This window comes from Halichoerus grypus, chromosome 9 (genome assembly GCF_964656455.1).
Source record: "Halichoerus grypus chromosome 9, mHalGry1.hap1.1, whole genome shotgun sequence".
NCBI classification, from domain to species: Eukaryota; Metazoa; Chordata; class Mammalia; order Carnivora; family Phocidae; genus Halichoerus; species Halichoerus grypus.
Window position 1 is genome coordinate 80,713,814 of NC_135720.1, and position 15,828 is coordinate 80,729,641.

General features: G+C 37.5%; 1 protein-coding gene across 5 annotated transcripts in view; it reads left to right on the top strand.

Annotated features, from left to right (window-relative positions):
• COL12A1 (collagen type XII alpha 1 chain) overlaps positions 1 to 15,828 on the top strand; it is a 117,460-nt gene that overhangs the window by 91,055 nt on the left and 10,577 nt on the right. For all 5 annotated transcript variants that reach the window (XM_036076812.2, XM_078055084.1, XM_078055085.1 and 2 more), the window contains 8 exons: positions 2,272 to 2,421; positions 4,312 to 4,389; positions 5,726 to 5,812; positions 7,248 to 7,301; positions 8,397 to 8,492; positions 9,695 to 9,748; positions 10,322 to 10,375; positions 14,615 to 14,668. In XM_036076812.2, coding sequence (XP_035932705.2) covers positions 2,272 to 2,421; positions 4,312 to 4,389; positions 5,726 to 5,812; positions 7,248 to 7,301; positions 8,397 to 8,492; positions 9,695 to 9,748; positions 10,322 to 10,375; positions 14,615 to 14,668 — 627 coding nt within the window. The remainder of the gene's footprint in view (positions 1 to 2,271; positions 2,422 to 4,311; positions 4,390 to 5,725; positions 5,813 to 7,247; positions 7,302 to 8,396; positions 8,493 to 9,694; positions 9,749 to 10,321; positions 10,376 to 14,614; positions 14,669 to 15,828) is intronic.

Sequence of the window (15,828 nt, forward strand, 5' to 3'; positions counted from 1 at the left end):
CCACCGAAGTTATTAGAAATTTAGTCTTCTATGAGCCAACTGATAACAACTTAAAAACTATTGTTTTTAAATTTCTAAGTTTCATCAAATACTTCATTTTACTTAAGGAAAAAAGGGCAGTATTTTGCAGAAGTCTGTAGTGACAGTCATTAATTACAAATTAAGATAATTTTTTTGACATTTCCTTCTTTGCTTGCCTTGATAGAGAGCTATTTGTGTTCTTAGGTTTTATGTAATGCCTCCTCTTTTTCCTTCTGACAAGCTCTCTTGTCTACTCAAATCTCTACCTTCTTTTTTCATCAGACCTTTCTTTTTTTTAGTTTCTCCTCTACTGTTTCACTATGCTCTTTTTCCTCCTCCATTCCTCCACCCCATTCTTTTAACCTATTCTCACTTATCAATTCAAGTGCCAAGTTCAGTCACTATTGTCTATTTACATTCTTTACTGATCCAAAGATTCACTTTTCTTTCATTTTACATCTAATTTGGGAACTAAAGTTCTTCAGTCTTTTGGATGAGAATGGGTGGTACTCTGATAGCAAGAAATTAATGAACATGACATGTAGGGGGCTCTGGGAAAGAGAGGGTGGATAGGCTAAAAGAGCTTAAATAAGGAACGGCAGACAGCTATGGCTTCTTAAGGATTCTCTTGACAAGTTTTTGTGTCTCTGTTCCAAGTGAGAAGTTTATAGTAAGAAGAAAAAATGGAATAGATGAAAAATAAAGATTTAGGGAATGGCAGAGCTTGGGAAGGGAGATGATTTGATGAGAGTGTTCCTATTGTTTTCTACTTGTCTGTGACCAAAAAATGTTTCACAACTGGGAAATAGTCCCTAAATACTTGGGACAGTGGTCTACAGATGAAGAGCCCACTCTGAAATGTTACTATGAATGTGTTTAAAATGTAATGAAACATACTGAAGAGATTGTAGCAAAATATGTTTTTAACATGAGTTTCTTAATGGTTGGTATTGACTGACAATTGGAAAAATTTTGTTACAAATTAAAAGTTTTGATTTTGAGATAATTTTTTGGGGTACTATGATTTTTCAAATACTTTGTGAATTTTTGGCCCTGAGTTTGTTCATACAAGAGCCAACAAATAAATTTTTTTTTAAGCTGGGTGTGGAGCCCAGTGCAGGGCTTGAACTCAAGACCCTGAGATCAAGATCTGAGCTGAGATCAAGAGTTGGGCGCTTAACTGACTGAACCACCCAGGCGCCCCAAGTTTTAGTTCTTATTAGATAATAAATATCTTGAGAATGCATATATGATGTTCTTCTTGAATTCAATATTAGATGATTGTTTTAGGGACATTTAAAATTTATTTTTAGTAAGCTATGTATCACTTTTATATAAAAGTAATCAATATGTAATTCACACTTAAAACTTATAGATGCACTAAATTAGTGTTTTGCTGGTGATTCTATATGGGAAAAATATTCACTGTTTAAAGACATCTCCAGAGATTATCCTAATGCTTATTGACTCAAAGCATTTAAGAGAATTTCTGTTCCTTTTAACTTGGAGCCAAACTTTTCAAAGTAATCATCAAGTACTTACTTGAGTATATGTGCTGTGATAAGTGGAAACTATGAGCATAACTATAAATGAAAAGATTACGTGCAACCATTTTATACATTGTTGAAATACAAATGTTTTGTTAATTATCTGCACTAATAGATTTCAAATTCTGAGTGTCCTCAATATCAGATAAGAAATCAACATAAGATTCTTTCCTTATAAGGAAATTGAATCTTGTATCTATTGATTTCCAGAACTAAATCTCTGTAGAAGACATGTGCTAATTCTTTACTATGTTAGGTATCTATATGGTGTGCAAGTTCTTTTTGACTGAGATTAGGGAGTAACAAATTAAAAATTGAATTTAGCAAAGCCAGTGGAAGACATTTGAGGCTCCTTTCTACTGAGTATAATAATATATTAATAATTTCATAACTTGTATTTGAATAGTTCTTTATAGTTAATGGAATCATTTCATCTACTACTCATCTCTGGTCATCTCAGTAAGGTTACATATGGGAAAATAGGAAATTATGCTGTATGTGTGGATGAGGGCTCATTCAGTTTGATGTTGTTAATAAATGACATTGACATTGCAACCTTGTTCTTGGATTTTTAGTCCAAGACTTGATTTGGGTTAAGAGTAACTTAAAGAACATATTTTTTAACCTGTGATCTGAAAAATGCAGAAGTCAGCCAAGTTTTTTGGGGTAGAAATTTTATAATGGAAACAAATGATCTTTTTAGGTTCATATTGTAGTGACCTCAAAAAGTGTTAAGATTTACATCGACTGCTATGAAATCATAGAAAAAGACATCAAGGAAGCCGGAAATATCACAACTGATGGTTATGAAATTCTTGGAAAACTTCTTAAAGGGGAGAGGAAATCAGCCACAGTAAGTAACCCTTTTTTTTTTTCTTGGTACCTTGTGTTAAGATTGCAATAACATTTTAAAAATAATCCGTGAGTTGTTTTTTTGTTTTTTGTTTTTCTCAGTGAGTTTTTTTTTTTAAAGATTTTATTTATTTATTTGAGAGAGAGACAGAGAGCATGAGCAGGGGGGAAGGGCAGAGGGAGAGGGAGAAGCAGACTCCCCTCTGAGCAAGGGAGCCCGATGCGGGGCTCGATCCCAGGACCCTGGGATCATGACCTGAGCCGAAGGCAGACGCTTAACTGACTGAGCCACCCAGGTACCCCCTCAATGAGTTTTAAGTTGTCAAATTCCTTAGACTGAAACATTGAAAAATTACATTGAGGAAATACACTACTGACAGAACATAATAATGTGCTTGACTGCTAGAAACAAAATAAGATGTCAAGGCACCAGGGAACATCATGTAGTCATCTTGAAATTGGATCAAGTTGGAGAGTACAACACAAATAGTTGCCAGGATAATCAGTGAAATCTAAAATAACTCATTTTTTGTTTTTCAAAGATAGCGATGGTTAGTACAAATTTTGGCAATCAAGACATTAAGCATTTGTAGCTTAATGACACAGACACATGGGCTGTCACTGTCATGGGGCCTACGCTCTATCACAGAGGAGTCATCCTCCGTCTGTCTCAGAAGGAAGATCCGTGTAGTGGGGCAGCCAGCTGACCAACTGCATTACTCACAATTTGCACTGGCTCAAGTTTGAGGCAGAAGCATGCCAAAAGTATTTACAGTGCTATCTAGTAATAAAATTTTAAATTTAGAGTTTTCACTGTCTCAGGCTAATTAAGTTCATATTAAATGTCCATCAATGATAATATTGTTCTAAAAGCAAGGTTAACATCTTTGGCTTCTATTATTATTTTTTAATTGCATTTATTTAATTTAGCTTTCTTCCATGGACTGGATTTCCTTCTCCTAGATTCACAAGTGAAGTTTTTATTCCACGATGTAGAAAAAATTAATGCAAACTTAATATATGGTAATTAACATCTGGACTTTTAATTTAATTAAATTTTTAAATTTTTTAGAGATTAATAGAATAGTTAATATGTTTAACCCTCTAAATTAATAGCAATGATAGTGATGATTACTAAGATTTATCAAGCACTTAGCGTGTACTTTTTAATTTTTCTTTATTGAAGTATAGGCGACACATAATGTTACGTTACTTTTAGGTGTACAACAGTGATTCAACAAGCTTATACATAGACTTTTTATTGAATATTGGATTTGTTCTTTACATAGAATAATTATAACAGGTTTATAAAAGAATGGCTATATCCAAGCAATCTTTGCCTTTTCACCAAAGGAGCTTTATTTTTAAAATGTAGAAAGATAGAAAACATATACTGTATTGAAATAGTTAAACTGAGGGTAATCATAAAAGTTATTAGTCAGCCCCCAGGTAAGAATTTATGAAAAGAAAAGCATCAGTTTTAGGATAAATGAGGAATGACTTTTTTTCAAATGTTATTTTTCTACAAGGGTGAACTCTTAAAAGTTGATTTAAATGTGTATAGTCTTCAAATTCTTAATTAAAGTCTTAATTCCTAAATAAAGCAATTAATGTTCTCTTTAAAAAGACAAAACTCAATCAAGCATTTTATTTTAGCCAAGGAAGTGAATCAGAAGTGGGAATTTCACATATGCATTTTGCCTTAACATCTCTTTCTCTCAGGCATAGGTTTTTATGTTCTTTCCTTATAAAGTAAGGATCACGTTGCTCTCAAGGGTTTTCACCCTTGAGAGAGTCTTTGTGAGAAATTGGCAAAGGCTAAAATGTGGAAACGTTAATATAAAATGTTTTTCGTGCATCTTTAGCTGATGTTGCTGTTGATTGTTTGCAGTTCCAAATCCAGAATTTTGATATTGTCTGCAGTCCGGTGTGGACCAGTCGAGATAGATGCTGTGATATTCCCTCTAGGGTAAGTAAAATGGAATGGAATCGTGTCATGGTCTTAATAGTCCTCCTGGAATAAGAGATGTGGATGCAGATGGTCCGGGAGAGAAAGTAGCACTCAGCAACTGAATCTCCAGGATGGAGCTAAGGGACAGGCATTATGTGCATGCTCATCCCTACCACAGCTCAGGCCAATGACCCCTCCTCCGAAAGCCAGGAATACACAAAACTACATCTGGAAATTCTCCCTAATGGCCAGAGTGGTTATGTGTAGTTAGAAAAGTCCTGCTGAGTCAGCGGTTTTGATAAATCTACTTATTACAAAGCCCTCCTATTGCTTGTAAAATATCAGCATTTTACAGAATAAACCCTGATCTCTGTGGATATCCAAGGCTTATGGTGGACGTAACAATATTACTTTGTGAGATGATGATTTTCCCTCATTGTATCCGTGTAAGTGGTAATAGGTACGAAGCTGAACATAATGATGGATTGGACTCTTTTGGCAAGCAACGAACTGCATACATCCGCAGGATGAATGTGTGTTATTTATTCAACAAATACTTATTGAGCACCTGTTTATTATAAGCCAGGCAGAATTCTATGTGCTTGGGCTACAGCAGTGAAAAGTGAATATTCTAATGGAAGGAAGGGGGAGAGAAAGAATTAACAAGTAGCTATACACTACATTACAAAGTAGAAAGTCCTATGATACAAAGCAAATCAGGGTGAAGGGATAGAGAGCCAGGTGAGTACTGTCAGCCCCCAGTGATAAGGTGAGGTTTAAGCAGAGACCTGAAGAAGCGAGGGAGCGGACAATATGGATAAGGGAGAAACAGCATTCCAGTCAGAGTAGACTGTACATGCAAAGGCCCTAAGGCCACAAAGTGCCCTGAATATCTGAGAAATATTAAGGTGGGGCTGGAGCTACATGAATGGAGGGGCGGGGGTAGGCAGTGAGATGGGCAAGGTGGTGCTGGTTTGTAGAACGTGTAAGGCCCTGTAGTCCATGGAAAAGATTTTAGCTTTACCCCAAATGAAATGGTATTGATATCTGAGCTACTCAGCATTTCTCTAACACTGGATTAGGGAAAATTGTATTAAATTACCAGTGGTCCCCGTGGTGGTTTCGTAAACATTTCTTTGTTATGTAAGGTTTCCTAAAGTAAAACAAAAAATAAAGACGTAAAGGACCAAAGCAAGATTCAACATAAGACTATTTGTCATGCTAAATACAAATTATTTCTTCACGTTGAGAAACAGATTTCCTTGTGTATATAAGATAAATGTGTGTGTGGGGGGGAGGACTGGAAGTCATTCTGATCTCAATTCACAGGCAAATATGCTTTTCAAAATTTCAGAGAGATGAAGCAAAATGCCCTGCTCTTCCAAATGCTTGCACATGTACACAGGACAGCGTTGGACCTCCAGGTCCACCCGGGCCTGCGGTAAGGGAACTGCAGCAGTCCTAGCTTTTCCTCTAAATCTTCGACGTGATCATCTTTTGGCCAATATATAGCGGATAAAATGCTTCCAGCCATCTGTATTTTCTAGGACAGAGCAAGCTAAATTGCAGACCATTTTTTGTGGTATGTTTTGAGATCTGAAATGGAATAAATCAAGAAGGAAATTTGAACACATTTGCACACATTTTTCCAGTCATGCAGGAATGAATGATATTGGCTAGTATTTAAGAGCTTTTCTCTTAAAGATGTGAATCTGGGTTTCCATCTATAATCACATGAGTTTGAAAATTTCTTCCATCTCCTAAAAGCTTCCTGTATATATGTTATGGAGCCATGGTTGAAAGGCTGATCCAGAGCAACTTGTTTAGAACCTAGGATATGTATATTTTATGTAGCAGAAATATCACGAGAATAACATGCAAGGAGGGAAATTTACATATGTGATGATATTATAAACTCCAGGTGAAAATATAGGGGTTTGGAATAACTGGAGGAAGAAGTCTATGACCAGGTCTGTTCATGGGGGTGGGGAGGCCAAGAAAGTGCAAGGAACAACATTGAAGATTGCAATGATAGATTACACTAATCAGCGTGGAACACCCTGATTTTGTCAATCCAGCATCTAACCTGGTGTGGTTTTGTGGGATGGAAGGGATACCTCTAAAGCCTATTGGCCTCTTTTAAGAAAATGGCTAATTAAGGTAGGAAAAGCTCAGAGATTCTCAGAACACCAAATTTTATCATACTTGGATGATAGCAAATAATGTAAATTGATTTTAGGTTAATTACAAACCAGCTCCTCACATATAGAATCAAATGTCACTGGAATTACCACCATTCATTTATTTTTTATCAACAGTGACTTATCTGATTTATATTTGTAATCATAAAATTATATCCTGGATGTAACTTAGATGTTTTTGAGAAGTAAGGATTTTTTTATCCTCTAATTGATGTCATTGTCGTATTTATTTTCTCTTTGTTCAGTGAACTCTGAATTCCTGCTACTAAAGTACATGTTCTGAGATTCTGAGAGTTTAAAGATACTCTTCTTTTTGCATATTAATTTCTCTGAAGAATGCATTCATATAATTCCAAAACAGAATTTTCTCCTTACTGTATTTAAGTAATGCTTGTTTTTTTCCATTAAACTTCAAATTTTCAAATAAATTTCAAAACTTGCTAATGATTAAGAAAAGTTCAGAATATAAAAGTGAGACACTTGAAATGTACAAGGTTTTGAAATTCTCTTTCCCCACATATTTATATGACATGTAATATTCACTTCAATATTTTGAAGGTAGCTATAGAAGTATTGCCTAGAGAATGCCCTGCTTCTTGAAGTAATTTCTATATATCAATGTCTCCCTACTTTCCTTATTGTCACCCTAAAATGTGTTCTTACTATGTATTTTAGGGAGGACCTGGTGCTAAAGGTCCCAGAGGGGAAAGAGGAATCAGTGGGGCAGTTGTAAGTATATTTTAGAGCGCATTTAAATTTTCATGTATATGTTGAAGTCTGATTGTTCAAATTTCTACTAAGGGGATATGAGACTTTGAGCAAGTTAGTTCAAGTGTAGTGTGCTTTAGGCAATATAAATACTTAGGCCTTGTCTCTGATTGTCAAGACGATGAATTAGACTAGCCAGAGAAAGAATTGTCCAAGGCATCTCACTGCTGTAGGAATTACACATAGGGAATCTGCCCAAGAACCTAAGGGTTCTGCTGCATGCAACACGGAGAAACAGAGCCGGTCACGCATTCATCAGTCGGAAGACCCACAGGGAGCAGAGTCCCGCTGGAACCCTGGGGAGGGCTGGGAGCAGTTGTGCTGCTCTTTATTTCACCTGTCTCAGAGAAAGAGCTGAGTGGCCACGCATCCGTTCACTGGGGGTCATCAGCCCCTTTCCACCAGGTCCAACTCAAGCTTATTAGGGCAATCTATCATGACGGTAATGTGTACTTTTTGTCATAATATTACTAATGATAATCTAACCCAGTTAGGAAAGGGTGAGGCTGGGATGCTAACCCAGGGTCCTGACTCCGAGTTTTCACCTTTTCCACCTGGACACGTTGCAAAGAAGCTCCAGCATAGCGCATCTTCTTAGTGGATATCTGTGTTTCCTTGCTTGATACACATTACATATATACATTAGTCCCAGAAATAAGCCCAAGTCTAAGAGAAATCAGGACTAGCTAAAACTAAATGAAATCCACCAAAATTCAAGCTTTGATCTCATATGAATTCATGAATATATATGTATGAATGTATCATATTCAGTGTGTTTTACTTCTTTTAAAAATCTACTTCTAATGGGACTTTTGGAAATTTAAGTGCTCTTGTGGTGAAAAGTGTTATTGTGCTTTTCAACTGATCTTTAATGAGTAATAAAGGGAAGAAAGGAATGGTATTAATAAATGCTTTTATAGGTGTGTAGATTTCTAAAATGTTCGCAAACATTATATGATTGATATCTTAGAGTTATGATGATAAGCTTCTGATTGGATGTTAGCTCTGGAAGGTCATTACATGACTTTGTGGTTGTTTCTCTCTTGTGTGTTTTAGGGGCCCCCTGGCCCTCGTGGAGACACAGGTCCTCCAGGCCCCCAGGGTCCTCCAGGTCCCCAGGGACCCAACGGACTCTCTATTCCGGGAGAACAAGTAAGCATGAAAGCTTTCTGTATTTCAGTGAGGATGGTGGATTAACATTAAGTTGAAGTGGAATATTTTTTACTGTATTTTGCCAAACTCAAAAGTTTTCTGGGAACTCAACAAGGTTAGTCATTGGGATAACTTCCTATGACTATAATTTCAGATATGTAAATAGCGTATGTAATAATGTATAAATGTGTAGATAAAATTATTGCCACTAATTTGACCTTTAAAAAGTAATAGGTGATGCATTTATCCTTCAACATCCTGAAAGCTTTGAAATTACTTTCAGCCTTGGAAGCTCGTGGCTAATATTGATGATTTCAAGGCAAGCTTGCATTGTTTATCTGGGTCATTACTTTCTTAAAAAAACTTTTAAATAAAATGTTGACTTTTTGTTCCAAATGCAAATCTGAAGTTATAAAAAGGTTTTTACCCTTTAAGACTCATATTTTATTTAACTACTACCATTTTTTCTATGCCTTAAAATAAACAAAAAAATACAGTAGACGAATAAGCATACGATATAACTGCATAGTTTTAAAATTGAGCCTAAACTCCCTGTTAAGATGCCTTAACAGATAAATTTTTTTGGCACTTAGAGGAAAAATAATCAATATCAGATATAGCTAGAAATGAAACATGTGGAGGGATAGGGCTTTCTCACTCAAAAGTGTTGACTACATCTACTTTTAGCTTCTTCTGTCCAAAAGGGAGTTTTGGGGCCTTTACCTGTCTTATTACTATTATTAAATTAATCAGTTTTAATTAATTCAACTTGGCCTTTGTAACAATGTCTTTCTAGCATGTAGTTATAAAGACCAAAATTATGTTACAACATAATTTTCATTGATTGACTATCTTTCTATTAATATTGCACCTAATTAGATACATTAAATAAAAAATAGCTTTTTCCCTTCAAATTTTATTTCTGTGAAAACCCCATATGTTAAACTATGTTCTTTTAAAGTAGTAGGTATATCATCCCGTAATTATATAAAGTTATCCTCTAATAAGTGGAAATCAGAACACAACATTTACAGTTTAAAAAGTGAGCATCAATCTCCAAAATGATTTATTCACCTACACAATATAAAATGTGTTTATATTGGATTTATGAAGTGATGGAGATTTCAGAAGTGACTCATGTCTTCCCCTTTTACTTAATCTCTGTAAAATGCCTGAGGACTGTTTTCCCATTGCTGCTCTAGGGGCGCCAGGGGATGAAAGGTGATGCTGGAGAACCAGGACTTCCCGGCCGAACAGTGAGTTGTTCTTCAAGTTGCCTTTTCTTTCCCTCGTCAAGCGCCATTTGAAAAGTTGCCCTTGTAGTGCCCCAAAAGGTGAATCCGGGTGAAGCAGCAGAGCAGAAGCCAGGCTATGGGCTTCCCATGATTTCCATTTCATCCCGTGGTCTTAGTTGTCAAGTTTGTGCTGTTCAATTCAGGTGTCGGCTTCTTGACAATCATCTACTATATGGCGGGCACTGTGATTAGTTCTGGTTTTCTATTGCTTTTCAGAGTCCCCTGAAATATTTTTTAAGAGATTTTATTTACTTGAGAGAGAGAGAGAGAGTGAATGCGCATGAGTGGGGGGAGGGGCAGAGGGAGAGGGAGAAGCAGACTCCCCACTCAGCAGGGACCCCAATGCAGGGCTCCATCCCAGGACCCTGAGATCATGATCTGAGCTGAAGGCAGATGCTTAACCGACTGGGCCACCCAGGTGCTCCCCCTGACCCCTGCTGAAATTGTTTTCAAGCATTTTGAAGAATACAAAGTGTTTTTTCCCACATAGGAACTATATTACAGCATTTCACTTGTTTGTTTCCTTTTGTGTAGGGAACCCCAGGATTACCTGGTCCACCAGGACCAATGGGACCTCCAGGAGATAGAGTAAGTTATCTTGGGCAGGCGCTGATGATGTTGGATAGGATATCACATTGTTGCCTATTAATTAAGAACCCTCCACAATTCAGTCTTCATGGCTGGAGATGCAGGATTCACAGGTCTTGTGGGAGGCTGAAGAACTAGTATCAGTGGACCACCTGACACCAGATCAATCTCAAGGTCCCATGAAACAAAATGGCGGGACTTTGGGCAGGTCCTTGAAATTTTCATTTTGGGAATTTTAAAAAACTATCCTATTCAGAAAAAAGGTTCATAAAAGGAGTGTTAGCTGATTGGAAAGAGACTCAAGAATCCTAACAAATTCTTTTAAATCTCCTAAGATTAAGTTCTTTTCATGAGGCAGCTTTTATGTAACTCTGAGAGTAGTCTTAATTTCCATGGCATTTTCTATGAAGTCAGGACAGCTTTTCTATCACATGTAGAACTCAAATTCCACTTTTACACCTTGAGGATGGGATAGACAACTGGTACTTAGTAGGAATTTTGCTCCTTTGTGGCAACTTTTGGAGTTCTCTTGATTTATGATGGAATCGGTGCAGGAAACCTCTTCTTTTCTAGGACAAGTAATGAGAAGCACAGTGAACATAAATTCTATGTTTTTTTTTTTTTTTAAAGATTTTCTTTATTTATTTGACAGAGAGAGAGACAGCGAGAGAGGGAACACAAGCAGGGGGAGTGGGAGAGGGAGAAGCAGGCTTCCCGCTGAGCGGGGAGCCCAATATGGGGCTCGATCCCAGGACCCTGGGATCATGACTGAGCCGAAGGCAAACGCTTAACGACTGAGCCACCCAGGCGCCCTTAAATTCTATGTTCTATTCAATGTTACAGAAACATTTGGTTTCATCGGAAATGACGAATACCTTAATAAGAGATTTTAGTGTCACTCAGAAACAAGGAACTGTTGACTTTTCAGTATCTTAGGGGTCAGACAACACCCCAGAGTAGTCTGTATTCTGACTAATCAAGTTAAAGCTTGTGATTAGCAGCAGGATCTGAGAGAGCTTACTGTAATAGCTGTCACTAACAAGCTGATTTGCTAACCTTAATACCTCTAAGACACCAGGCAGAAGAGGAGGGTAATTCAGTTGGAGCCAAGATTTGCCCAGATAATACTGAATGGTGGATGATATGCCAGTGAACTTTATTTGCCTACTTTTGAGTTTGAGAGAGAGCGAGGTCAGAGAGAAGACTGTGTTCTTTGGAGATGGTACTTATGTAATACATTCTTCTGACTCTTCTGAGACTGGCACTTCAGGTTTTTTGAATTCTTATTTTATAATAAAAGACAGTAGTAAGATTGCCGAGGTGACAAGTTGGTCTATTCAATTAGAAAACAAAACCAAAGATACTGCAATTAAGTGATGATGGGCTGACTCACTTGGTGCTGTTATTATGGAAATCTCGTGGGACCCATCCCGTCCAGCCAGTGTGGGCTTCTTGCAGATACAGTAAGTCGCCAGTGATATCCCATCAACAGATTCTTCCCCGAACTGGTGGTCAGGCAGCCATTGCCACCATCACTGCTTCTCTGAACGAAGGAATGGGAAGGGTCTATGCTTTTTTGCTTTTTCGTTCTCAAACTCTAATTTGTGAATCCAACTTTGTGGTGAGGCCACCCAGATCTCCCAGGCTGAGAGTGAGGAAACTTCTCAGGAAATCATTCCCCTCTTTCCCACCCAGCCTTGTTCACCTACCTACCACTTAGTTTCCTACCACTAATGCTGAAAGTAGGGTGCACAGCTGATGGAACATAAACAACTTTGGAAAGTTAGATAGACTTTGGTATAGGCATCATGGCTGAAAAGAAAGAAGTAAAGAAAGAAACTTGAACTCTGTGGTGGAAGAGAAGAGAAGAAAGCTCAGGAGAGCAAGCCCAAGGACCACAGTGAGGAAGGAAGACTTGTTACCTATATGGAGTTGGGAGGAATTGGATGCATGTGTTGTCTTCAGCATAGATGATTTGCAAAATGAGGCACAGCTTTGGGGACCGTTAGAAAGAAACAAAAGAATTGCATGTATAGGTATCTAATACATGTGTATTCATGAAAACAACCATGGGTCTTCTCAGGCAGCCTCACTTAAGGGGAAGCAGCAATAACCACTGCAGCTTTGAAAATGGAGAATAAAGTAAAATTATAGCACAAAGTTCTGCAGATGGCTCAGTGGGCAGACCTTCTGAAGACATCAGAATAAGATCCTATTCAACCCAACTTAGACATATGTTTCTTCTAAAAGAAAATGGTTGGTTGGACCTAAGTGTTCATGGATGGACATTTGAGATATATATATATATATATATATATATATATATATATATATATATAACATTCAGCCTTAAAAAAGAAGGAAATCCTGTCATTTGCAACAACATGGATTAAATTTGAACCTGGAGGACATTATGGTAAGTGAAATAAGCCAAGCACAGAAAAAAGAAATACCAAATGATCTCACTTATGTATGGGATCTAAAAAAAGTTGAACTCATGGAGGCAAAAAGTTGCATGGTGGTTGCCATGGGCAGGGGTGAGGGGGATATGGAGAAATATTGGTTAAAGGCTATAGAGTTGCTGTTTAGGATGGATGAACTTTGGAGATCTAATGCACAGCATGGTGACTATAGTGAATAATACAGTATACTTGGAATTTGCTAATAGAGTAGATCTTTAAATGTTCTCATCACACTCAAAAAATGATAACTGTGTGAGGTGATGTATCTGTCAATTATCTGGGTTGTGGTCATCATTCCACAGTGTACACATACATCCAAACATCATGTTGTACACCATCAATACATACAACTTTTGTCAATTATACTTCAATAAAGCTGGAGGAAAAAAGAGAAAACGGTTGATCAGGAATTTCTTAAGCTGACTGAAAGAGGATTATTCAGAAACATAATACTCACCTAAACAAACAAACAAAAGAGTGTCCTATATTGACGTTGGAGAAATTTAGATGGAAGAAATGCAATTCAAACTGCCTAAGCAATACCACCGGGGCATTTTTGCTTCTTCAGTGGCTCTCAGAAGCAATGTTGATGTTACATCAGATGAACTTGGAGTCTGTTTTTTGTTAAGCAGGCCTGGATCTCCCAGAAAACAGTCTGAAATCTTTATCTGTTTAAGTTTCTGGAAAAAAAATGGGTGGTGGTGGAATATTTCTAACATAATTTTAAAAAAATAATTTAAACTTCCTCTGTCGTAAAATCAATGGAAGCATGGATACTTAATGCAGGCAGTTATCCAAATGCTCTTGATTTTTGCTCGAATCCAAGAATATGGATGAAATTATCAATCTTATTCCCTGCAGAAAATGAGACAAAAATCTCCTTTGACAGAGGAATGCAAGAACTATAAAAAAGACCTGACTCAGAAATCCTCTGCTGAATTTCAGAGATCCCGCTGTTGGAATGAGTGCTAACTGGGTAGCAGAGTGACTCATTCCAAGCAGAGGTCATCTGGCACTTGGATGGAGGCAGGTCGTGAGAGCCACAGAGCAGGCCTGCAGGGCAGGGTGTGGCGTTGCGGGGGCACATCTGTCTTTCCAGTCAACCTGACACCCATGCGGATCTGGCCTCCTGTGCGAGATGAGGAGAGACAAATCACTAAAACAATTAGCTGAGGATCTGAGGATTTTCTTTCGAGTCGAAGGCAGTTAAGACAACTTCACACCTTTCCAGGGTCGGGGAGAGAAATGCCCCTGGAGTGGAGATATCAGTGGTCCTGCCCTTGGCTGCCTGGCCATTGCTTAGGAAGTGAGGGAATTTTTACTCAGGTGGTTGGCCTTTCCTTCATCTTTTATGATGCCATGAGTTTTGGGCAGCAACATTTCCTTTCCTCCCACTTTGATTCTTTTTGGGCTAGTTTTTGAACATTGACTTTTCAGTAGAAAGTGTTAGCCTTGCTCTAGGCTTCCTAACACTCATACAAAAGCAAAAGCTAGCATCTTTATAAAAGGAGTCTACCTTCTTTGGAGAAGATTAGTGTGACTCTTAAAATGACTTTATTTATAACTATATAAATGAATAAGTATGGAAATTAACTATTCAGTAAAAGGCATAACATAAATTGGAAAGCATTTTTTTGGGGGGTATATTTGTCTTCATAGTGGAAGGTTACTTGCAGTTGGGTACTTCACTCTTCACTCTTAGTGAGCTCTTTAGTGCCTTTCCTTTTCTCTTGGTCATTATTTCACTAATCCGAAATTAATTTTATGTTTACAATAGGGCTTTACGGGAAAAGATGGTGCAATGGGACCCAGGGGCCCCCCTGGGCCACCGGTAAGAACTGAACGGATTACATTGTTGTCTCCCCACCACAACCCCTGCCCCCATTTGCTTAGGAAAAGCCCAGGAACCTGGCCTTTGAGGCACATTCCGTCAGTGCTGTGGGGTACACTGTCAAGGGAGCTGTTGGCTTTATTTTCCTAAATCAAAATGGGCTACAGAAAACAGATGTGTTAAAATACAGAGTCTTTCTTTTTAAACAAGTTATGTTTGAAAAATAGAAAAATACCCCTAAGTTGGCCACTAGCTGGTTAGCGCTTCTGTTCCTTCCAACCCCACACTGAGTGGTAGGGTTTTAAGACCTTACTCGTTACTTTCTGTTCTAAAATTTTAAGAATCTATGGTCTATTAAGATTTTAAGAATCTAAGTATTTCAATTTTAAGGATATTTATTACTGACCACTATCAGTCATTCTGAGGAAGTAAGTTTCACCCAAGGAGGTCTTCTAATTAAGATCTTTGGGGAAAATACTGAAGCCAATGATTTGGAAAGTGGCATCTATATACCTGCATCTGGGTGAGATCATAATGAACTTGTGTGAGGTGATGGATGCTCTTCATGTCTGATGGTAGGATATGAAGACTTGAGAGCATGTGTTAAAATAATGTTATTATTTATGTTTAATATATATGTCCTCAGGTAGAGGAGAATTTAAATGTATAGTAAACTTGCATTTTAAATATTTACTACAGATTTAAATATTTACTATAGAGCTTTGCATAATTGACAAAGTAAAGGATTAACTGTCCTACAAAATTTGATGATTCTATTTTAAGGAAATTTTAGGCTTTAGAACATAAGGTATTGGTTAGGAGATATTATAAATATTTTATGAAAAATATGACTAAGAATTTTAAAACTGTGTTAAAAGCAACAGGGAGAAATTCTTATGGGGTGAAGGGTGCTCACATGATAGAACAAAGTGGAAGTGTAGAGAAGGCACCAAAAAAAAAAAAAAAAAAAAAAAAAGAATTTCTAGGCAGAGAGCAGGACTCCTAGCAGCAAGGGAAGACTCGGCCACAGTGGTGCCTGATTTAGCACAAACCCAGCTACTTTCTTAATTTCTTCCCCAACCAAAGTTTTCACTCTTGTCTTTTGATGGGTTTTCTGGTTTTGCAACAGAGATAAACTAAAACACAGGGATTGCTTTCTG